This window comes from Mesoplodon bidens (assembly GCF_964165515.1).
Source record: "Mesoplodon bidens genome assembly, chromosome: 15".
Classification (NCBI taxonomy): domain Eukaryota; kingdom Metazoa; phylum Chordata; class Mammalia; order Artiodactyla; family Ziphiidae; genus Mesoplodon; species Mesoplodon bidens.
Genome location: NC_138171.1, coordinates 48,529,662 through 48,554,584, shown reverse-complemented (window position 1 = coordinate 48,554,584; position 24,923 = coordinate 48,529,662). Strand labels below are relative to the sequence as shown.

General features: G+C 42.6%; 1 protein-coding gene across 2 annotated transcripts in view; it reads left to right on the top strand.

Moving 5' to 3' along the window:
• PRKCB (protein kinase C beta) overlaps positions 1-24,923 on the top strand; it is a gene marked incomplete at its 5' end in the record, with an annotated part of 314,098 nt that overhangs the window by 210,166 nt on the left and 79,009 nt on the right. For both annotated transcript variants that reach the window (XM_081257427.1, XM_081257426.1), the window contains 3 exons: positions 10,888-11,044; positions 12,226-12,360; positions 18,321-18,417. In XM_081257427.1, coding sequence (XP_081113553.1) covers positions 10,888-11,044; positions 12,226-12,360; positions 18,321-18,417 — 389 coding nt within the window. The remainder of the gene's footprint in view (positions 1-10,887; positions 11,045-12,225; positions 12,361-18,320; positions 18,418-24,923) is intronic.

Sequence of the window (24,923 nt, the reverse complement as noted above, 5' to 3'; positions counted from 1 at the left end):
ATTTTTTTTTTTTAGATCCATATATATACGTTAGCATACGGTATTTGTTTTTCTCTTTCTGACTTACTTCATGAGAGTGAGTATTCTTGGACATGCTTTGGGTTGATGTACTTATGGGATATCCAGTACCAGATATATGGTAGACAGTTGTGTGTTCTGTTATAATGCTCAATAAAGAGCTTTTAGGTAGAAATTAAAATCATGGGAGTAGGGACCCTGGAAACATGTGGAAATTAAAAAGCAAACTTCTATTTAATCTGTAGTTCAAAGAGGAAATCTCAAGGAAAATTAAAAAATATTTTGAACCCATGAAAGAAAATGAAAAGCAACACATCAGGATTTGTGGAATCCAGATAAAGAAGTGCTTGAAATGAAATTTATATTGTGGAATTCTACCAGACATTTAAAAAAGAAGTGGGCTCCCCTGGTGGCGCAGTGGTTGAGAGTCCGCCTGCCAATGCAGGGGACAAGGGTTCGTGCCCCGGTCTGGGAAGATACAACATGCCGCGGAGCGGCTGAACCTGTGAGCCATGGCCGCTGAGCCTGCACATCCGGAGCCTGTGCTCCGCAACGGGAGAGGCCACAACAGTGAGAGGCCCGCGTACCGCAAAAAAAAAAAAGAAACGACACTGATTCTTCTAGAAAACAGAAGAGTAGGGAACACTTCCTAACTTATTTTATGAGGCTAGCATTACCCTGATACCAAAGTCGGACAAAAACAGTACAAGAAAGCTACAGTTATCCCTTATGACCATAAATACAAAAATCTTCAACAAAATATTAGGAAATCAAATCCAGAAATATGTAAAAAGAATAATACACCCCAACCAAGTAAATTTTATCCTGGGAATGCAAGGCTGGTTCAATAATTAAAAAAATCAATTAATGTGTTCCACCATGTTAAAAATCTAAAGAAAGGAAAAGCACTTGAAAGATTTAATATCCATTTTTGATAAAAGTTCTCAGCATAGTAGAAATAGAAGGAAGCTTTCTTGATGTTATAAAGGACATCTAGAGAAAAATCTACAAGGTACTTCATAATGAAAGACAGCATGCTTTCCCCCTAAGCTATGAAACAAGACAAGGATGTCCACCCTCACCCACTCTATTCAGCATCATACTGGAAGATCTAGCTGGTGTAGTAAGAGAATAAAAATAAACAAAAGATTGGAAAAACAGGTTGAGAAACACAGATTGGAAGGGAAAAAACAAAACTGTCTCTGTACATAGAAAATGATGGTCTATGTAGAAAATCCAAAAGAATCTACCAAAAAACCTCCAAGAACTAATGAGTTAAATTGCAAGATATAAGGTGAACACACAAAAATCATTTGTATTTTTATATATCAACAGTTAACAATTAGAAACTAAAATTTTAAAAATATCATTTACAATAACTTCAAAACAAATGAAATATTTTGTTATAAATCTAACAAAACATGTCTAGGATCTGTATGCTGAAAATTATAAAACACTGCAAGAAATCAAAGAATACCTAAATATATGAAAAGACATACCATGTTTTAAGACTCAGCATACAGGAAAGTTGTCAATTCTTCAGATTGATCTGTAGACTTAATGAATTTCCAATCAAAATCTCAGCATGATTTTTTTTATTGATATGGACAAGGTGATTCTAAAATTTAATGGAAAGGCCAAAGAACTAGAAGGGCCAAAACAATTTTTAAGGTGAAGAATAAAGTTGGCAGAATCATAGTACTCAATCTTAAGACTTACTATATAAAGCTTCAGTAATCAGGCAGTGTGATTTTGGTAAAGGGATAGATACATAAATGACTGGAACAGAATAGAGAGTCCAGATATATACCCACACAAATATGGCCCATTGATTTTTTTTTTTTAAGTATAAAAACAAAGAAATGGAAAGACTATCCAGTCTTTCAGCAAATGATGTTGGAAAGATTGGGTATCCATATGCAAACAAAATGAGCCTCAACTTCTACTTCATACCTTATATAAGAATAAACTCAAAATGGATTATAGATCTGAATGTAAAATATAAAGGTATAAAACTAGAAAACAGGAGAAAATTTTTATGACCTGGAATTAAACAAAGAATTCTCAAACATGGCACTAAAAACATGACTCATAAAAGAAAAAAATGATTATTTGGACCTTATTAAAATTTTAAAAAAGTATGCTCTGCAAAAGACACTGTTATAGAATGAAAAGACAAGCTACAAACTGGAAGAAAATATTTGCAAATCACACATCTGACAAAGGACCTGAATCCAGAGTAAAGAACTCTCAGAGTCATAAGTATGAAAACAACCCCACGAAAAAGATGGTCCAAAGACTCGAACAAACACACCACAAAAGACGATATAAGCATGGCAAATTCATTCGCAAGAAGATATTCAGTATCACTAGAAATTAGGGAAATACAAATTAAAGCCACAATGAAATACCACTATACATGTATTAGAATGGCTAAAATGATAACGATAATAAATACTGTGGATACAGTGTGCTGGCAGGATGCAGAGTGAGAGGAACTTTCATTCATTGCTAGTGGGAATGCAAAATGGTACAGTCACTCTGGAAAACCTTTTGACGTATATATATGTATGTATGTATGTATACATACACTTACCATATGACTTAATGATCTGACTCCTAGGAATTTACCCTAGAGAAATGAAACTTTTTGTTCATACAAAAACATATGAATAGTTGCACAGCTCTACCATAATCAACAAAAACTAGAGACCACTCAAATGTCCTTGAACAGGTGACTGGATAAACTAACTGTGGTACATCCATACAGTGGACTATTCCTCATCAGTAGAAGGGAATTAACTATTCATACATATAACTTGCTCACTCTCAAAGGAATTTTGCTGAGTTAGAGAAGCCAATCTCAGAAGGTTTCATACTGTATGATTCCATGGATATACCATTCTTAAAAAGATAAAACTGTAGTAAATGAGAAATAGATCATCGATTGCTAGGGACTGAGGGAGGGGGCTAGTTTGTAACTACGAAGCGGCAGCACAAGGGATTTTTTCTGGAATGATAGAATTGTTCTGTATCCTGGTAGTGTGGTGGTTACATGAATCTATACATGTGTTAAAATTCAGAAAACCATACACCAAAATAAAAAAAGTCAGTATTACTGTATGCTGTATTTAATTTAAAAAATTAAATGCCATAGGCAGAAAATAAACAGATAAAAGGTAAGGAGAGGAAAGGAGTGTGGGAGGGAGGGAGGAAGAGAGAGAGACACTGAGAGCAGGGGAGGACAGAAGGTAAGGCAATAGCCTGAGATGAAAGAGGAGCTGGCTCAGGGGAAGGTGTATGCAAGAAGGAGCTCATGTTATGATAATAAAAAGTAATGTAAAAAGTAAAGTAGGGCTTCCCTGGTGGCGCAGTGGTTGAGAGTCCGCCTGCCGATGCAGGGGACGCGGGTTCGTGCCCCGGTCCGGGAAGATCCCACATGCCACAGAGTGGCTGGGCCCATGAGCCATGGCCACTGAGCCTGTGCGTCCGGAGCCTGTGCTCCGCAACGGGAGAGGCCACAACAGTGAGAGGCCCGCGTACCGCAAAAAAAAAAAAAAAAAAAAATGTTTAAGCCTGTGGCCAGAAGTGATTGGAGGCTTTCCACATTGGTAGGGTTAGGAAAAAAGTAATAACTCAGGCGCACACTGATGGACCAGAGGAAAGGAAAGAGTTGAGGGATCTGAGGGTTTGATGAGGTTAAAAAAATAAATTGGTGTAAAGGGAGCAGGGGATTAAAAGGATAAAAGGTTATTGGGGAGTTCAGAGGAAGAGCCATTCCAGGTGAGACTCCAGGTGGCTGGATTGGGATGGAGAGGAAGCCATAATATATGAAGAAGGAAGGGATCTATCACATTTGGCTTCAGATCATCTGTCATACTCTGACTACCTCCTCTAGGTTCATTTATATGAAAATCACATTGGAGAGATGCTCTTTTAACCTTGAAATGGATCTTAATAGTTATATAATTTGATCTAAATTCTCTCAAAGGAGAAAGGAAATCGTTTGTTGAACCTCTGCCGTGTGCTTTACACTATACTTCAACACCATTATCCTCTATAATTAGGGGAACCATATAATTTATTGTCCTAACTGGACTCTCTTGAGAGTAAAAGGACAACAGATAGAGACTGAGGCTGTTCTGGGTAAACCGGCATGGATGGCCATCCTATAATTATCACACATCCCTTTGAGTTGTATGTGACTTTATCAGCATTTCGAAGACAGGGGAACTCAGGCTCAGAGAAGTCTTTTTACTGAGGGCACCCAGTTAGTGAGAGTAAAGGCAGAGGCAGGATTCAGACCTGAAGGTGTGTGTGACTCCACAGTCTAACTATTGCTAATTTGGTTCCTGATTCGCCTGCATTAGCTCCCCCATTATCGTTTCACTTGCCTTGGCTTGACAGGCTCTCTTCCAGACAGACACTGTGACGGTCCCAGCTGGAAGTCTGTCTCAACACAAATAAATGGATGTGTGATAACTGTACCATCGCCAGCAGTGACGGGAAGCCAGCTGTTCTAGGAGCCTTTGGCCACGATGTGCTTGGGATGCCTTAGATGCTGCATGTGGGCTGCCCAAAGACCCCAGCTTTGCTTACTTTGTAATCAGATTCCATCAGATGAGGCCAGGGATGGCCAGTTAAGACGACTGGAAGGGGAGTCTGATGGATCCATGGCTCCCAAAAGCTGTAGCATCAGAGAACCTTGAGGTTAGAAGAAGTAATAAGTGAACAGGAATCAAAAGGATGCGGATCTAGGAGTAGAGGGCTGAAGAAGCTTCCAACTTAAGGGTAGCGGGGCAGTGTAGAGGGGCTTGGAGTTAACCAAAGGTCCAGTGAACTGTCATCCATCAGGAGGTCACTGGCATGGAAAGGGGGGTGCAGAGCTAAAATAGGTGGATGGTTCTGAAATTCTTCACGTGTTTAGTCTCTTTCCTCCAACCCTGCTTTGGTCCTGGGATATGTGCTGGGGGCATCCAGCTGATCTTAATGAGGTCATTCTGGGTCTGTGCATGGTTCACCAAGGGCTCAGGGATTCAAACCATGATCTTTGCAGATCTAGTTGCTCTAAAAAGTCTCTGGGGAACAGGGTGCAGGTCTCTGAGGGCCAGAGCAATGGATTCTTGGAGGCTGTACATGCACCACAACTGAATTGTTTTTTAAACTAAGTTTTAATAACACAGTTAATACAAGAATGCATTCTCTTTGTAATAAATTCAGAATATGACAGTTAAGGCTAAAGTCTCTTTTGCCCACAACCCCCAAACCAGATTCCTTTACCTCTTCCACAGATGTAAGCGTTACTTCAGGCCAATTTGGGGTTTATCCTTCCAGACTCTTTTCTATATATTTACATTCATATATGACCTTGTAGAAAATTTATTTTATTATACTTGTCTCTTGAAGATTCGGAGGGCCTTGTTTATTAAAACTTTTTATTTTGACATAATCTCAAAGTTACAGAAAAGTTGCAAGAACAGTACAAGGAATATCTGCATGCTCTTTACCTGATTTGATTTGCCACTTGTTCATATCTTGCTACACTTGGTTTATCATTCTCTCTATTAAATATTTTTATATGTGTGTATATTTTTTCCGAGCCATCTGAGAATAGGTTGGAGTCATGGTTCTCATTTGCCCCTAAATACTTCAGTGTGTATTATTTCCCAAGAACAAGGACATTCTCTTGCATATGTACAGTTATCCAACTCAGGAAATGTCACATTGACCCAATGCTATTATCTAATTCACAGTCCCGATCCAGAGTTCATCAATTGAACCACTGATGTCCTCAGACCTTTTTCTTAAATAAAGAAGCATTATACTGTAATTGTCTATCTTCATCTTGCTATTTTCTTCAACATGTTAGTGCATGTAGATAGCCCAGGGTTATTGACATGTACGTAGTATTTCACAGTGTGAATATGCTGTAGATTATTTACCCCTTCCCCTGTTGATGGACACTCAGATTATTTCCTACTTTTTGTCATTGCAAACATCCTCAAACATAACTTAATGTTGGTGGGTGTTGCTTTGAATAACTGTTCTGAGGATATGTAATGAGGACAAATGAGGACTCGTGATGTTGAAGAAAGTACCTTCAAAAGGAGTTAATGAAGAGAAGCTCCTGGTTCACACAGTGGAGGATAATGGCTATAAAGCAACACAGTTATTCAGACTTTCCAATAGTTGGTTCAAAAAAAAAAAGACTAGGAAAGTTCTTGGTGAAGAACGATTCTTAGGAAAATAGTTAACAGTAGTGCTATCTTTTATGGATTCAGCACTGTGTTAGGTAACTTGCACCAGAATGCAGAGGCCTCATCTGCTCTGAAGGCCCTTTGATGGAAACAGCCAGATCTTACCCCCCAGCCAGCTTCACTTCCAAGGCAAGCAATGTTCTCTTGATTGGGACACTTTTCTCCTGTGCACTTAGCAGACTTCCACCAGGGGGGAAGGTTGCTATTTCTGCTTTGTGTGAAGCATTTTGTACCATCTGGGCTGGCTGAATTTCAACAAAGATAGTAAAGAAACATTTATCAAGAAAAATCAAAGTCAGTCTCGCCAAGTGTGGTCTAGAGAGATTTGCTTTCTCGATACATATGCAGCTCTCTTGCTGCTGGGAAACATGACTGTACTTTGAAAAGCTTCAGGAGGGACAGGCCTTTGGATCTTAGCCTGCAGCTACTGTCAACTGCTCATGATACAGTGGCTCTAGGAGCCAGAGCTCTTGGAGATACGAATGCCAACAGTCCCAGAATCAATTCTGTTCCGTACCTTTCCACAGAAATTTTTGGCCCCTTTGGTAGAGGAGAGACCCAAAAGGACAGAAGTAGAAGAAAGGGTTCTATAAGGGTTGGGGGAAAGATGGAGTCATGCTTCAGTTAGGAATGTTTTGTTCAGGGGAAGTAGGTGCCCGGGGAGAGGTCATTCTTAAATCATTAGTTATGAGATTGGCTCAAGAATACAACATACACTTGTCCTGCAAAGAGCACTCTGAAAGAGCTGTGAGGTTGCAAACTTACAATAGAGGAACGTCCTGGTGATTGTCCTGTGGTGTCAGTTCATAAGTCAGGGGAGGGAGTGTGGTCTTTGAAGAAAGACGAGCTGTTTCCACTTGCATATGTGTTGCCAATCAACCAGACAGACAAGTTTGTTGCACTTCAGAGCGTCTCAAACCATGTTTTTATGCAGCTCCCTAGAGTGATAGATGTGTCATTCCAAGATCCCAGCCTAGAAACTGGCACATGCTGTTTTCCTTGGAAGGCTCAATAAATGAAAGTAACAGTTGGAGATTGTATTCCATGGGGGACATGCATGGGGATATTAAGAAATTATATCATCTAGGAAAGTTTTACCTAATGTGTGCTCTGTGGACTAGCAGCATTGGCATCGCCTGGGAACTTGATAGGGAAACAAATGAGCAGGTGTCACTCCAGACTTACTGAATCAGAATCTATCCGTGGGAACACGTATCTCACAAGTCCTCCAGGTGACCCTTATCCACGCTGAGGGTTGAGAAGCATTCCTCTAGAAGGGTTCAAATGGAAAAGTCGGATGCATTATTCTCAAGAAGGAAAACCACAAGTGGTTCTGTTTAATATCAGTCTGTTTGGAAATGGTTAAGTCTTCATAATAAAAATAGACAAATGTGGCAAAAGGGGCACTGCATATGAATTTTAAGAACAATGAAATAGCAATAATATAGCTAGCATTTATTGACTATTCCCTAGGTGCCAGGTTCTGTGCTAAACATGTATATTCCTTGTCTGACTGTACTCTTATAATAACCCAATGAGGTATGTATTATCTCCATTTCACTCATCAAGAATTTGAGGTTTAAAAATGTGAAATACCAGGCTTCCCTGGTGGTGCAGTGGTTGAGAGTCCGCCTGCCGTGAGCCATGGCCACTGAGCCTGCGCGTCCGGAGCCTGTGCTCCGCAACGGGAGAGGCCACAACAGTGAGAGGCCCGCGACCGCACAAAGAAAAAATGTGAAATACCTGCTAGGCAAGATGCAGACCCTGGCATCTTACAGCCCTGTATCCACTACACTATTTGGCCTGGTTACTGTCTCATGAGAAATCAACTATACTTTGAATAAATTTGGTTTTATATATTCCTTGGGGACAGGATCAACATCTTATGTTGGCCCCCCTGTCACCAGTACCTAGCAGAATGCCTAACACATTAGGGACCTGCTTATTTATTTATTTTTTTGAGAAGATGTTGGAGGTAGGAGTTTATTAATTAATTTGTTTATTTTTGATGTGTTGCGTGTTCAATTCTGTGCGAGGGCTTTCTCTAGTTGTGGCAAGCGGGGGCCACTCTTCATTGCGGTGCGCGGGCCTCTCACTATCGCGACCTCTCTTGTTGCGGAGCACAGGCTCCAGATGCGCAGGCTCAGTAGTTGTGGCTCATGGGCCTAGTTGCTCCGCGGCATGTGGGATCCTCCCAGACCAGGGCTCGAACCCGTGTCCCCTGCAGGCAGATTCTCAACCACTGTGCCACCAGGGAAGCCCCAGGGACCTGCTTATTGAGCTTAACCAAATCAAAGAGGAAAAATTCTTGCTTTTGGTGCAAAAAAATGAGATACAACTTGCAAGCTGAGGTGGAACATGAATTCAGCCTGTGGATAAATGGAAGAAAGGGCCATGTACTAGAGTTCAGAACAGTGTCAATGCAGAATAAGTTACAACTTGCGTCCCGGGGTCCCTTGTCACTCCTCAGACAGTCCACCCAGCCCTTTCCTCATTTCATTTATTCAGTCTCAACCCTTTACTAGCTATATGATCTGAGGCAAGTGAGCCTCCCCTGACTCCCATCCCCAGCAGTGGTTAGCTGCTTGCATGTAGGAAAATAAAGGGAAACTATTTGAATTTAACTAAGGCTGTGTTTGTCAGATAAAATAGAAAGAAAGAGGAGTAAGGGAGTTGACAGTAATTTCAGGGAGTGATTTTAATGCACCCAAAACTCTAAACTGGGGGTGAATGGAGTACAGGCAAAAGGGAATGGGGAGAAAGAGAAAATATATTGTGCTCAATAGACTGATTGGTGATGAAAGGCCTGTAGCAGTGGGGTACTAGAGTTACTGAACTAGAAAATGGGAAGTGGCATAAGATCGTGGGGTACATGAAACTGAGTTTAAGAAAGTAGTGTAGGGCTTCCCTGGTGGCACAGTGGTTGAGAGTCCGCCTGCTGATGCAGGGGACGCGGGTTCGTGTCCTGGTCCAGGAAGATCCCACGTGCCACGGAGCGGCTGGGCCTGTGAGCCATGGCCGCTGAGCCTGCGCGTCCGGAGCCTGTGCTCCGCAATGGGAGAGGCCACAACAGTGAGAGGCCCTCGTACTGAAAAAAAAGAAAAAAAAGAAAAAGTAGTGTAATTGCTGGATGATAAGCACCAGGGAGGAGGTGATGGGGGTGGAAGCAAAGGTTGCAGGGAATGGGGGGTGCTTTACCCCTACATTTCTGGTTCTGTTATCTTATTACACTTATGAAATACTTAGAAAAGATGTTGAATGATGGCTGTGGTAATGGGTATCTTTGTCTTATTCCTGACTTTAATGGGATTGCATTTATCATTAACTTTGGTGTCTATTATTTCAGATATCCTTTATCCTGTGAAGAAAATTTCCTGTTATTTCTAGCTAATTGCAATGATCCTATGGTTTTCTCCTTTGACCTATAAATATGATGAATATTTTAATAATAGATTTCTAAGGTTGAACCATCTTTGCATTCCTGGTAGGAGTCATTATTTATTAGCCTTCTAGCAGATAGTCTGATTGAGTCTGCTAATACATTCCTTCCCTTGGCTGTCTGCATTACTGGTTTTGAACTGACTCCTAACTAACTTCTTCCCATTTCTCCAGGTTGATGTCTTATTCTACCTTATCCTCCCTATTCCCAGTTGCATCTGCACTGCTGACCTCTGCTTTCTTTCCCCTCTCTAAGCCTCCTTTACCCAGGGTGTTCTTGGTTGAGGGTGGAGCCTAATGGTAATGCTGCTCTTTTTCTCTCTATGGGCTGTCTGGATACTGGTTATGGGTGCCACATGGAAAATAGTTGCACTTTGGTTTAGAGGGCAACTCTTTGTCTTTTAGCTTTTTCTTTTTGAATTCAGGTAAAATGCACATAACATAAAATTAACCATTTTAAAGTGTACAATTCAGTGGCATTTAGTACATGAACAGTGTTGTGCAACCATCGTTTCTATCTAGTTCCAAGGAATTTTGTCACCTGTAAAGGAAACCCCATAACCGTTAGGTAGTAACTCCCCATTCCACCTACCACCAGCTCCTGGCAGCCACTAGTCTGCTGTCTCTTTGGATTTACCTGTTCTGGATGTTTTATATGAATGGAATCATAGAATATGTGACCTTTTGTGTCAGAGTACACACATGTTCATAGCAGCACTATTCACAGTAGCCAAAAGGTGGGAACGGCCCAAATATTGATCAACTGTTGAATGGATAAACAAAATTTGATATATCCATACAAGCGGATATTGTTCAGTCATAAATGAAGTACAATGTGTATGAACCTTGAAAGCATTATGCTAGATGGAAAAAGCCAATCTTTCTTGTAGACTTTTTGGAAAATAAGATTAGAGAACTTACAGTTAATCTACAGGGCAGAGTGGGGAGAGCAGTATGAAAGTCAGAAATCAATTTTAAACCATTATAGAGCAGAGTCTACACCTTTTCAGTTTATCTCACTTTGTGCGCTTCTTAGCTGTTGATGTTAATAAATGAAAATTCCCATTAAGTAAGTGTGATGCCAGTGATCTTTTCACAGGTTCTACAACCATCAGTAGCTGGTGCTTAAATATTCTGGGGCTATTAATGCTAAAACTGCTTTTTCTGTTTTTAGTAAGAGATGCTAAAAACCTTGTACCTATGGACCCTAATGGCTTGTCAGATCCTTACGTGAAACTGAAACTGATTCCTGATCCCAAGAGTGAGAGCAAGCAGAAGACCAAAACCATCAAGTGCTCCCTCAACCCGGAGTGGAACGAGACATTTAGATTGTAAGTTAAAATCATTGCAGCCCAGCCTGGGTGGTGCAGGTTGGGTTGTGGGCCACCTGAGGTTGGGGAGGTCCTCTCCCAGCTTCTCTTTCCTTTGCTCCTTCCCTGCCTCCCTCCTGCCTTCCTTCCTTTCCTTCCTCCCTCCATCTGCGTTTTTGCATTGCAAGCCAAGTAAAACTTGGAATTTTTTTTTTATACAGTGCTGAGAATGTCTCTGGTGTGGGAGAGTGGGTGGGATGGAAAATAGTGTGATGTGTTGCTAGGTGAAGGCAAATTGTGGGAGAAGCTCTGGGTCTTGGCAAACATGGGACATAACCCATAGGGTGTGGGGATGACCTCTCTAGGGCTGGGTGTGTGGATAATGCTGGGCCTGTAGCTTGCTGGGAGCTCTCTGCCAGCTGCCATGGAGGATTTTACCTGGCTAGTGCTTCAAGAATGTGGGTTCACTTCTTGATGCATCTGGGCCAACAAATATGACATATACCAGCTGATATTTATTGAGCATGTACTATGTATAATGAGCACTGTATTAACTGATCTAGCTTCGTTGGTCATTTCATCCCCATTTTACCACCGGGGCTTAAAGAGGTTAAAGCACAGGCCAATGTCCCACAACAAATACAGGGTGGAGCAGGATTCAGCGACAGACAGTCTGACTTCAAGGGCCAGGGGCCAAAAGCATGATTCCTTGTGGTGCCTCATTCCTTCTTTCCCCTCTCAGGGCAAAACTGGGGGCCTATCTCAGCCTCAGTCAAGGCCATGCCCTAGAACAATTTCTCCTAGACTGGCACCATCAAGACTCTTTCCTTCATACATTTCCTCAGCCTCATCCTCAACCCCCATGTGTGCAAACACTCACACAATTATATGATTGACATCTATAGTTCTTATAGTGACTGTGTCAGTAGGATTTCCTGAACATCATGGATCCTGTTAGGACATAAGGCAGCAGAAGTAGTTAGAACTGTCCCTGTCAGAGCTGGCCTAGGTCCTCCACCTGTTTAAACCACAGGCTGTAAAACAGGAAAAGCTCTACCTCCCTGGGGAGCTTGCCTGGGATGGAAACTGAACAGCTTGTAATCCTTAAAAATTCCTACCTTCAGGCTTTGTCCTCTTGTACATTTCATCTGCTTGAGAAATCACCATAACCTCCACCGACTTCTCTTTTTTTCTCCTTGCAGCCAGCTGAAAGAGTCCGACAAAGACAGAAGACTGTCTGTAGAGATTTGGGATTGGGATCTGACCAGCAGGAATGACTTCATGGGATCTTTATCGTTTGGGATTTCTGAACTGCAGAAAGCTGGTGTTGATGGCTGGTAAGGGAAATTTCACTTTGAAAGCAACAGTACAGCTTGGTCCATCAAAATGTGGGAGCAAGTCTGTTTCCTTTTTTCTCCTAAATGTGAAACACTAAGGCAGAATCACAAAGTGAAACACAAAGTGAAAGCTGGTGGATTGGTTCTGCCTCATAGATAGTTTTATTTAGTCCTCATGCAAAAAAAAAAGAAAAAAGAATTAGTTGCCAATGTTTTCAAAATCAGGAAATTTCCCATAAAAACCTGGACCTAGAGGGCAAAAATGAGGACAGTTGAATAGTTAATACCCCCTTTAGACAGGATGTGGATTTTCTATTTGCCACAGTCCTCACCAGTCCCTATTGTTTTACACTGCCCCACTTTACACAATTATATGGCTTGACAGGCCCCATGGGCACTAAAAGGGCGCTCACACTTTACCCAGAAGATATGTGTAATCCACTGTCAGATTTTGACTCCATTAGAAGATGCTTCTTCATTGGGACTGCTGACCAAGGCTGGTCACAAAAGTGCTGGAAGGTTGCTGTCATAGCTGCAAAATCTCCTTTGTTCTGACATTTTTGCTTTATTCCCTTCTAATGGCAAAAAATCCTGCCCCAATATTCCCATCAAAGAGGCTGGATAAGTCCTCTTTGGCAACTGTTTCTTTCCCAGTTATCTGAGTAAAGGAGTCAGAAGAGATGGCCCACCTTGGCACTAGAACTTTGGGAGAAGTAGTAATTAGGGGTGCTCCTATCTCTTTAAGAGAAATTGTCTCATTTCTGAATGGTCCCTGCTCAGGGCTTTTTCAGTTACAAGTGAAAGACAATCAAAATCAAACTGGTTTAGCAAGAAAGAGAATGGATCACTGGGCCCTCACATCCTTTCCATCGTCTTCCTTGTCTCTCCTCCACATTTATCGTAGGCTTTTATTCAAATATATATTGAGTGTCCACTCCGTTCTAGTCACTAGAGATACAAAAATAGTAGAAAATAGTGTTTGATGCTGATGAATGCTATAGAGAAAAGTAAGCAAGAAACAGGGGTAGGGACTGCCAGGGGACGGTGGCATTCTGGTTTAATAGCGTGCTCAGGAAGGGACTCTCTGAAGAGGTGACATACAGCCAAGACCTGATGGGGGTGAGGGAATGGACCATGTGAAGATTTAGGGAGAAACTGTCCCACACAGAGAGAATTAACCTGTCCACTTTGGTTGCAGAATTGTAGGGACCTCTTGCCTAGTCGATCATTTTCCATGCTTCCATGTTCAGTCTTTCCAAGTCCTCTGGCTTTGTGTAAAAAGTGACATGTTGTTGGATTTAAAAAAAGAAAAGAAAAGAAAAAAGAAAACGTCATTCTGAAAGTGTTTTCCTCTTTTCCGTAAGGAAAGTGACATGTTGTTGGATTTTAAAAAAGAAAAGAAAAGAAAAAAGAAAACGTCATTCTGGAAGTGTTTTCCTCTTTTCCGTAGGGAAGTGTTTTAACATGTTTGGTCTTAATTTCTCCATTTTTATCATGGTGTTTCTGTTTCTAAAGGTTTTATTTTTTTCCTTTGCTATTTCATTCTTTTCTTTTTTTTCTGCAGCTGAACAGATTATCCTAAATCATTGTTACCTTAAAGTCATATTTCTTTAAGCTTTCTTTTGTTATTACTAATAGTCATGTTTTGGTCTTATCACACACAAAAAATAACTAAAGCTTTGGAATCAGACTTCGTGGGTTAGAATTTCTGTCCTACCACTTCCTAGCTGTGTACCCCTGGGCAAGTTACTTTGCCTTTCTGTGCCTTCTTTCCTCATTTGGAGATAATAGTGGTAATTAAGTCATAGGATTGTTGTGACATTAAATTAGTTAATATAAGTGAAGTGCCCAGTGTCTGGTAAATAGTAAGCACTCAGTAAGTGTTAGTCATTATTATTAATTGAATAATTATTAGAAAAATATAAATAAGCAAACAAAATATTATCAGAATCCCATTGCCCAGAGATAATCACTATTGACCATTTTTAGAGTTTTTTTCTGTGTGTGTGTATGAAACAAAAATGAAAACTTACTGTCCATACTGTTTGGCAGTGTGCATTTTTCACCTAACAATGTATTATGAACGCTTTTCCCTATCATTCAGTAATCTTAGGCAACATCATTTTTAGTAGCTTCATATGGTCCATTCTTAGAGATCAGCCTCAATGTACATAATCATATTCTTATTATAAGATATGCAATACTTACCTATATAAATAATTCTACAGTAAACATACTTATAGTGAAACCTTTGTGCATGGCTTTAATTATTTCCTAAAAAATTCCTAAGCCTGGAATCAATGGCTTTGAGACCATATGCATTATTCAAGTATTTGCCATAATGTTCTGTAATTTTTTTCAGTCAGTTTACATTCTCACCAGTGCTGTGTGAGACTTTTCATTTCACCCACACTTGTCAACATCTGGTATTATAAATTTCAAAGACGATGCAAAGGCTATACCTATTTTGTTACTAATTATACATATTTACATAATATACATACAAAATATGATACACATTTTTATATATACTTTTCTTATTTTATAATATAAGTATTTATTATTATTATACATGTATTTGTTACTAATTATGTTGAATGTTTTCATTTGTATATTGCCTTATTTTTGTATTTATAAGTGACTATTTCCGGTGTTTTGCCTATCATTTTCTTATTAATTTAGAAGAACATTTTTTTTTTTTTTTTTTTTTTTTTTGCGGTATGTGGGCCTCTCACTGTTGTGGCCTCTCCCGTTGTGGAGCACAGGCTCCGGACACACAGGCTTAATGGCCATGGCTCACTGGCCTAGCCGCTCCGCGGCACGTGGGATCTTCCCGGACCGGGGCACGAACCCGTGTCCCGTGCATCGGCAGGCGGACTCTCAACCACTGCGCCACCAGGGAAGCCCTAGAAGAACTTTTTATGTAAGAAGGATAATACTATATCTTTGCTGAAATATATGTTGCAATATTCCCCTCTTTGATGTTGCAGGTTAATTTTGGTAATATGCATTTTTTCTTAATGGTATATAAAGCATTCCATTCAACTCTAATTAATATAATAAATATCAAGCCAACTGCCAGAAAAAGTTCTCTAGTTTGTCCACTGATTCACTAGTTGTTTTCTGAATTATCCATCCTAGTGTTTACTGTCTCCTATGGATTTTAAAATTTACTGATTATATTTTTCTTCTGAAAGTCGTCTTTCCTAAGCTCAGATTGTTGCCGCGTCATAGATGCATCAACCTCTTGGATCTCATTGAAAATATGAGTTAGATATTTTCTGGAATTTTCTCTCTTTTGGCACCAGTTCTATTTCACGGGAATCCGATTCTCATCGTTTCTTTTTATTTTAATGAGTTTTCCACATGCCCTCCTTATAAAAGGGTGAACACAGAAATGTTGAGTGTCCCTGTTCTACTCTTTCACGTCCAGATGAAGGGAGAAAGGAGCCTTTTGTATTTTTTGGAGTTCTTCTTTGTTGGATCGATGGTCCTGGTCCTGTAGGTAGTTGGGAGAGGGCTACGGCTAGAGTCAGCTGCACGGCAGGCAGCCCTACTGCCCCAGGGAGGGGCATCTTCCCCCTGTCGGTTTTGTGCATCTCATAGTCGGAAGGGGTTCCTGCTCTTCTTTTCTAATGGGCACAGTTGTCCGTATTTGGAGGCCATAGTGACAGCGTACTGGCCACAGCAAACGTGAGGCGGTGGTGCCGTGCTCTAACCAATGCCCCAGGTGCTGACGTGTCCTGTACTTGCTGAATATGGATCGGAATTTTGGACCCTCGTCCAGTCCCTGCTGGTCTATTCCAGGGTTGTTAGTGGGGTCCTGTTGAGGTTCCCACTGGCTGATCACAGCTGGTCAATCCTCTTTGATGTGTGTTTTCCAAAGTATGGGGCCCCAAATGGCTTAGGTAGTACATGGTTGGGGCATCATCCATATTGAATTGTACCCTGACAAAGCTATTCTTTTTTTTTTTTTTAATTTAGTTTATTTATTTATTTATTTATTTATTTATTTATTTATTGGCCGCGCCATGCAGCATGCGGGATCTTAGTTCCCCGAGGGATCAAACCCGTGTCTCCTACATTGGGAACGTGGAGTCTTAACCACTGGACCGCCAGGGAAGTCCCAAAACTATTCTTTTGTTGGTGTTGCTTCAGTTCCTGAGTTTACTACAGAGAAAGTCTCAGAGGGCGCTGGTGTATCCTTAATACTCTTTAACCCTTGCTGCTTGCTGATCTCCCATTTTAACAAAAGGGGCAGGTATTAGTCTCAGGGCCTTTGGTAAGCAACACCATCTACTTGGCTTTGAGTAACTTTGATTCATGTATGCTTCATCTTTTACAGATACATACTTTCTGCTTGTAACAAGTGTTGTTGGCTTTCTTTACAAAGAAGAGATATAAAGTGTCTTTTTAAAGTGAATTTATTATTTGAAAAGCTGATTTAATGAAAAGCATTGTCAAAAATAACATCCAGATTTAGCAAAATCCACAAAGCTGGAGGAATTTTGCCAAACACTGCTCCATGCTCTCTTACTAATACTTTAATTTGAAGAACTTCCTGAAAGTCCCTACTATGTGTATAGCACCCTTCTTGATTTCCAGCAAAGATACAGATGTTCTCTTATTTTTGTATTTATTTTGGTAATTTCTTTGGCAGTTTGGAAGATGAGCACTGAATATTAAATGTGGAGGTGTCCAGGCTCAAATTGTCATCTCTGCTTTGAGTCACCTATCTCTCTGTTTTTAGAAGCTGCCTAGGAAGATTTGTGAATGGAGAAAAAAATTGTGATGAAAATTGTAAATTCTGGTTAGAAAGTCTCTGGGGGTGAGGAGTTTGGGGTTCTTTTCCCCCTGCTGACTCCAGTGCCTTTGGAGTGTCCCTTTTCCTTCCTCACACTCATCTCAGTCTGACTAGATGGAAACATCTTTGTGGTCTAGAAACAAACTGAAACCATCTTGTTCATTATAGTCATGTTAATATCAGTAACAATGATGATGATACCTTTTATTGAACACTTGCTAAATGCCAGGCACCAGGCTTACCATTTTACATGCATCATCATGTCTCAGCTTCACAGTCATCCTATGGAAAAAGACTTCTATTCCTATTTATTGATGAGAAAAATCGAGGCTCAGAGGGCCTACCTAGCTTATTCAATTATCCAAAGAGGCAAGGGAAGAGGTGAGATTTGGACCCAGGCATAGTTTGACTCCAGGGCTTGTGTACTTTCTCAGGAGCTTGACTACTGAGCACTTTGGAAGGTTTCTGCATAGAAAAATGGCGTCAGTGAGACAAGTCCAGAGTCATCCAAGTGCTGGGATGGCCGGGTGGCAGCATGGTACAGTGAAAGGGGATAGAAATGCCGGGACAGCATGATAGGAATACGTTGACAGTGGGAGCTCCTCAACATTCTTTCAGAATCAGAAAGCACATAATGGACCAAAAAAGTAGGTAGAAACATTGAATGATATAATCAAGAAAATTGTGTGTGTCTGTGTGTGTTTAGAGAGGCAGAGAACTTTGCATCCTATAAACCCATTTTTTTCTGATGTGTTTCTGATGGTTATAAAAATATATAGTGTCCCTGGCTACACACACACACACATACCCCAAAGCAAAAAACCCTCAACACATGTTTTTTTGTTTTTTTGTTTTGCGGTACGCCGGCCTCACACTGTTGTGGCCTCTCCCGCTGCGGAGCACAGGCTCCGGACGCGCAGGCTCAGCGGCCATGGCTCACGGGCCCAGCCGCTCTGTGGCATGTGGGATCTTCCCGGACCGGGGCATGAACCCATGTCCCCCGCATCGGCAGGCGGACTCTCAACCACTGTGCCACCAGGGAAGCCCAACACATATTTTTAAAGCAGAACTTTCTATAGACTTCCCTCCCTTATCCTAATCAACAAAATGATATTAAGTAGAGTCATGGAATATGTCTTTCCTTTGCTCCCTTTAGGTTTAAGTTACTGAGCCAGGAGGAAGGCGAGTACTTCAACGTACCTGTGCCACCGGAAGGCAGTGAGGGCAATGAGGAACTGCGGCAGAAATTTGAGGTGAGATGTCTTTCTTTCGGCATCAGTGGGAACCGGTTGAGTCTGCCTCTGTATTGTTTTTCTTGTTTATGGTGTGGTTTCCACCGAGGCCTTTCCTGACCCTGTGCCTTTGCGATGTTGTTCTGCTTTCCAGAAAACTCCTGTTTATCCTTCAAGACCCCAGTTAAGTGTCCCCTGCCTTGTAAAGTCATTCTGCCTCCCTGTCCTCATTCAGATTTAAACTTTTCCTTGAGAGTGTTCATTCACTACCCAGGTCATTCTGATGGTGGCTTGGACAGGGATGTTAGTAATGGTGAACGAAAGCAGTGGACAGGGTAGAGATATTTTGGAAGCTCAGTCAAGTAGGCTTGCTGAGGGATAGAATCTGGATTTGGATCTGTCGGCAGGATGGTGCTGTATTAACAAATGGAATTGATAGTGCTGGTGACTCCGTGAAATACCCATGGATGCATTTTTCAAAGATTAAGAGCCCTTGGCTCTGACCTTGGGCCGTAGCGCTGATCTGCTTCTACCCCAGATAAGCCCCTTCCCTTCTGTGGAGCCAAATAAACTCCATATTTGAGACTAGCAGGTATGTAGGACACATCCCAGTTTTACAAAGAAAACGTTTTGGGGAAAATGGGTTTGAGTCCCTTCATTATATGTGTATTGAGTGATTTAAAAGTAGTTTCATAAGGGGAAAGCACGTTATTTTGTTCACAGAAACTTAATATACTGAGTCTGATGGGAAATCATCAATTCTAGATAAGCAATGATGGCCTACTAACTCTGAAAAATGTATAAAATAGCTAAAATGAAGTAGGTTACTGTCATTGTTATTCATCAAGTAATCACACAAGCAAATAGAAGCAAAATATGACCAGGTAAAGTTCTGTGAAAGAGAGGTCTATGGTGCTCTGAGAAGATATAAGAGGGAAATGTAACCTTGTCTGAGAGGACAGGGAATGAGTCATTGAGGAAACAATAGGGAAGTTAACCAAGTAAAGAGGGGAAAAGAGCATTCCATTCAGAAAGGTGAACAGGTGCAAAGGCCCTGTGGTGGGGAGTTATATAGCAACTCTGTGACATTGAAAGAAGGCCAGTGTGGGTAGAGAAGAGAGAGCAAAGGGTGAGTTCACGGTGTGGCTGGGAGGTGGGTGGGGTCAGAGTAGAAGGACTGTGCTGACTTTAGCAAGGGTTTTGGCATTTATTCCAAGAACCATCTTAGTGTCCCCTCAACTTGATAAGACTCATACTTGTGTACTGACCCTTGTCTTGAGCCTGTGCCCTCCGTAAAACCTGGTGACAGTTCTGACCCAGTGGGACTTCCCTTCATGGAAACAAGTGGAATAAACATGTTAGCCTTGGACTTAACAGTCATTCTCCAGTGAACTGGATCACTGAGGTTCATCCTTACAGAGCAGCTCACTCAAGCCCAAATGAGTTGATGAAAGGACTTTCCCTCCCAGGAGAGTCAAGAACTGGACAGTGATACTGTTTTAGGACAGGAGGGCAGGCCTTCCAGAGAACCCTTTTCTTCTCCTTCCTTCAACTTTCTGATGGAGTGGTGTCCGTTTGCTCCCGAGTTAAAAATGTCCTCTTGTGGGTGAAAAAAACAAGACCAGTGTTTTCTTGTATAAAATGAAGTCTCAATTTTGCAAAATGATTTCTTCTGTCTTAGGGCAGCCAGGGTGACATTTCAGAACACCCAGGAAAACATTTCCTACATGAACAGAGCATTTGTCTGGGCCAGTTATTGGCTTGAAGGAAAGGACTGTTTTATCTGCGTGCAACAAAATGTGTCTTTTATTTCCCGCAAGAGCCTGCAAACGCTTGTTTATGCCTGAGTGGTAATTGCTCCACACCATAGTTTGTTGATTAAAAAAATGTTTCCAAGAGACTGAAAATTGTTCTCAGACACATAGAGGAATTTCAGTTGACCTTGGACGTGAGAAATGTAATCCCTGTGCAATAACCAATTAGCACCCAGAATGACTCAGAAATTACTTTCAAGCCTCTTATCTGGAGAAATTCTGAGTGACAGTAAAATCGAGCTGCAGAAATTGGGGTAATAGAATTTCACGGTAGGGTGAGCTTGGTGAAGTTACCACATGTGGTATGCTTCAGAACATTGGAGGAGGCTCTGTTTGGGGACTTTTGTCTGGCTGTGGCCTTGCCGATGGGCCAGGGAAAGGAAGACTCTATTTTGTGTGGTTCAGAATGGGTCTTCTGACAGGCTTAGAAATTTTTAATTTAATAAAATGCTTACTATGTGCCATTTATTGTTTTAAGTGCTTTAGAAATATTAAGTCATTTAATTCAGTCCTTACAACCACCGTGACTGGTCAGTACCTTTATCATCCCCCTTTATCTTTTACAGATGAGGAAACTGAGGCCCAGAGAGGTTAAGCAACTTTCTAATATCCCTCAGCTGGTCATTGTCTAACTTTGAGTTTCCCCAGAAACAGACTGTAAGGATTCAAGTGCAGGTGGTTTCTTTGGGAGGCGAGCCCAAGAAGCATCTAGAGCAGTTGGGAAAGTGAGGCAGGAAAAGGAAGGAAGCTGGAAAAGTATGATCAGCAAGTTACCACTGTGGGCAGCTGGGGTTTAATCCTGCCGGGGTTTAACCGGGCCGCAGGGTTTCCAGTCAAGGGGCAGGCAGCTGAAGTATTATCCACGAGGTCCCCTTCCATCACTGGCCGAAGGCTGCTTCCAGCGGTATTAACTTGCCAGCACTTTCCACTTGGCCTGCCTGTGGGCTGTGCTTGCCCCTGCAACCAGGAAAAGAGCCTGCAGGCAGAGTCACAGGTGTAAGCGGCAAGCAGCCCCAGGTGTAGAGAGGAGAGGGCCGAGGGGTCTTGGCTGGATACCTGGAGCCACATGCGTGCAGCGTAGCCTATTCTGTTCAGGTGGTTCGAGAGCCAGCCTGCCTGGATTGGAATCCCAGCTCTGTCCCTTCCTTGCTCGGTGCTGAAGGCAGGTGACTTTATTTCTCTGAGCTTTTGATTCCCCACCTGTATGTATCATGGCACTTCTGACCTCCCATGGTTATGTGAAGAGTGCATGAGATAGCATTTAAACCAGTGTCTGGCATGTCATAGCATTCAGATGTCAGGTGGTTGTTATCCTTAGCAGCCCTCTCCCTGCCTCACCACCCCCCGGAATAAATAAAGCTCAGGACCTGCTCCTTCTGGTCTTTGGAAGGGTTGCTTGGGGGTTGGGGAGCATCTACATGGACCGCTAGCCTACAGAGGTGTCTCCCGCCACTGCTGGGTATGGGAGTGCCGTTGGAGCTCCTTGTGGGGGTGGAGGTTAGTTTAAGCCAAGAAAGGCATTCCTCACCTGAGATGGGGCCCTGGAGCCAGGCAGCCGGGACGCCTTCACTCTCCGGTAGCGCAGTCTGGAAACAGGCTAACCAAGTAAAGAGGGGGAAAAGAGGGCTCTTTGCTCAGAAGCGTGTCTCTTTGCTTTATCTTTGAGCACCAAGTCCTAGGGCTCTAAATTACAGACATGAAAAGGCAACCATTAGTGTATTCCTGTTTCTGAAGCTGTATCCAACGCAGCAAGATAGAGGATCATTTAAATTTGGGCCTCAATTTAAAAATGTTTGTTCTTGGGCTTCCCTGGTGGCGCAGTGGTTGAGAGTCCGCCTGCCGATGCAGGGGACGCAGGTTCGTGCCCCAGTCCGGGAAGATCCCACATGCCGTGGAGCGGCTGGGCCCGTGAGCCATGGCCACTGAGCCTGCGCGTCAGAGCCTGTGCTCCGCAGCGGGAGAGGCCACAACAGTGAGAGGCCCGCATACCACAAAAAAAAAAAAAAAAAAAAAAAAAATGTTTGTTCTTTGATGGAGGACCTGCTAGGCACGAGACCGCTGGGAGACATGGGACGTTCAGAGGAACACAGGACAGGGTTCTTGTCCCAAATGTTTTTAGAACTGGGAAGGTAACAAGAAGGGGGAAAAGCTTAGTGTGAGACAACAGTGTGTGGTGGTGATGATGGTCAACTGGAGACCCCGTGTCCCGTCTAAACGCCCCATCCTTATGGATGGGGCCCGGTTTTGCCAGATCTGCTTCTTTAGAAGAAGCCGGGATTTGAGTTTTTGTAGGACATCTCCTGATTTTTAACAGATCTCAACTAATTTAAATATTAGTGCAGACCAGACCGATAAGGCTATTAGACTTCTGATCTAGCATCTAGAGGCTGAGATAACATTCTGTCTTAGTTCAGACTCTTATAACAAAAATACAGTAGACTGGGTGGCTTAAACAACATTTATTTCTCATAGTTCTGGAGGCTGGAAAGTCTAGGATCAAGGTGCTGGCAGAATCGTTGTCTGGTGAGGGGCTGCTTCCTGCTTCATGGCCCTCTTTTTGTTTTGTTTTGTTTTGGCCACGCCCAGAGCATGTGGGATCTTAGTTCCCTGACCAGGGGTAGATGGCCCCTGCAGTGGAAGCTTGGAGTCCTAACCACTGGACCGCCAGGGAAGACCCCATGGCCCTCTTCTTACTATGTCCTCACGTGGCAGAAGGGGCAAGGGGACTCTTCTGGGTCTCTTCTATAAGGGCACTAATCCCACCCATGAGGACTCCACCCTCGTGACCTAATCTCTTCCACAGGCCCCACCTCCTAATACCATCATGTTTGAGGGTTAGGATGTCAACATATGAACTTTCAGGAGACACAAACATTCTCGGTCTATAGCATGTAACTGTGAGAAGAGTCACGCAAGCAAATTGAGATGGAGCGTGGAATTCAGAGGAGAGAAGGTTGCTTGAAGGACTGAGGAATCAAGCTGATGGACACTTGCTGCTCCTTGAAGAACAGGGAAAAAATTTTCCTCTAAGCAGTCAGATGGAGAAATGGGGAAGTGTGTGCACCTCACTCATGCTCCACTGGCAGGGGGTGCTGGAACCTGCAGGTGGATGGAAGCAAACCTCAGGGCTGGAACGGAGACTGGGGACCAGGGACAGTCAGGATGTGGATCCTCACAGGCTGGAGATTGGAGTGTGTGAATCGGGTGGGTCCTGAGTTGGGACTCAGAGAAGGTGGGGAACATCATAATAAAGCAGGGATGGTGGGAGGGAGGGAGGGATATGTTTGGATTGCGATAGCCTGGGAAAATCTCTGGGGGCTGGAGGGTGAGAATTTGGGATTATGGGAGGACGTGGCCCTGAAAAAGCAATGCAACTTCTGTTTGAGGCTCTTTTCTTGTATGCAGTTTCCCTAATGATCTGGTTTTAACTACCCCCTCTAGGCTTTAACCCCCAAATCTGTCTCCAGTTTTTGGTGGGGTTTTTTTATGATTTTTTTTTTGGCTGCATCGGGTCTTTGTTGTTGCGTGCAGGCTTTCTCTAGTTGCGGCGAGCGGGGGCTACTCTTTGTTGCGGTGTGCGGACTTCTCATTGTGGTTGCTTCTCTTCTTGCAGAGCATAGGCTCTAGGCGTGCGGGCTTCAATAATTGCAGCACGTGGGTTCAGTAGTTGCGGTGCACGGGCTCTAGGGTGTGCGGACTTCAGTAGTTTGGCTTGCAGGCTCTAGAGCGCAGGCTCAGTAGTTGTGGTGCACGGGCTTAGGTGCTCCGTGGCATGTGGGATCTTCCCGGACCAGGGCTCAAACCCATGTCTCCTGCATTGGCAGGCGGATTCTTAACCAGTGTGCCACCAGGGAAGTCCCTGTCTCCAGTTCTTATGTCATTTCTTAACCCAAAAACCACATAATACAACTGTTTACTGGGTATTTATTTACTCTTGATCGTCCCAGAGACACTTAAATCTTAACATATCTTTACTACAAGATAACTGGACCAAGAATGCTCACAGCACCCTTGTTAGCAGCCCAAAAGTGGAGACAACACAAATGCCCATAACAGAAGAATGGATAAATGTAAACAGTGAATGCTACTCAGCAGTACAAAGAACAAATCATTGATTCAAGCAACAACATGAGTGAATTTCAAGGGCATTAGGATGAGTGAAAAAAGCCGGATGCTAAAAACTACATACCCTATGGAGGAAAACTTGACACTCTCACAATACTTCCGACACCAAGTGTGTGGGTTTTCCACACCAAGAAGTTCTCCAGTTCTCTGTGGGCACCAACTAGGTGTTCTACAATTTAATTCAGTTTTGACGCTAGCTACCTGGAGTTAGTGCAGACCCCATAGGTTAAGGGCTCAGTCCTACAAGACATCCCCCACTTTAGACTCCAATCACAAATATTCTGGCCTCCTATTCTCCCCTGCTTTCACAGCGTTTGCTGCCATTCTGAGTCATCCTTCTGCTGCTCACAGCAGCAGGCCCCTACCCCGTTGCACTGAGGACAAACATGGGCCTCATCCATCCATTTATCCAACAGAATATTTAACTGGAAAGTATGCTCATTGTCAGAGAAATTGCGGAGAATGAGACATATTCCCTGCCCTGGCAAGTTTCCAGTCTGTTGGGGAAAACAAGTGAACAGACAATTATCATGCAGTGTAAATGGGAAGTGAGGTGGTTGAAGGGAGCAGATAGGCACAGCCCATCCA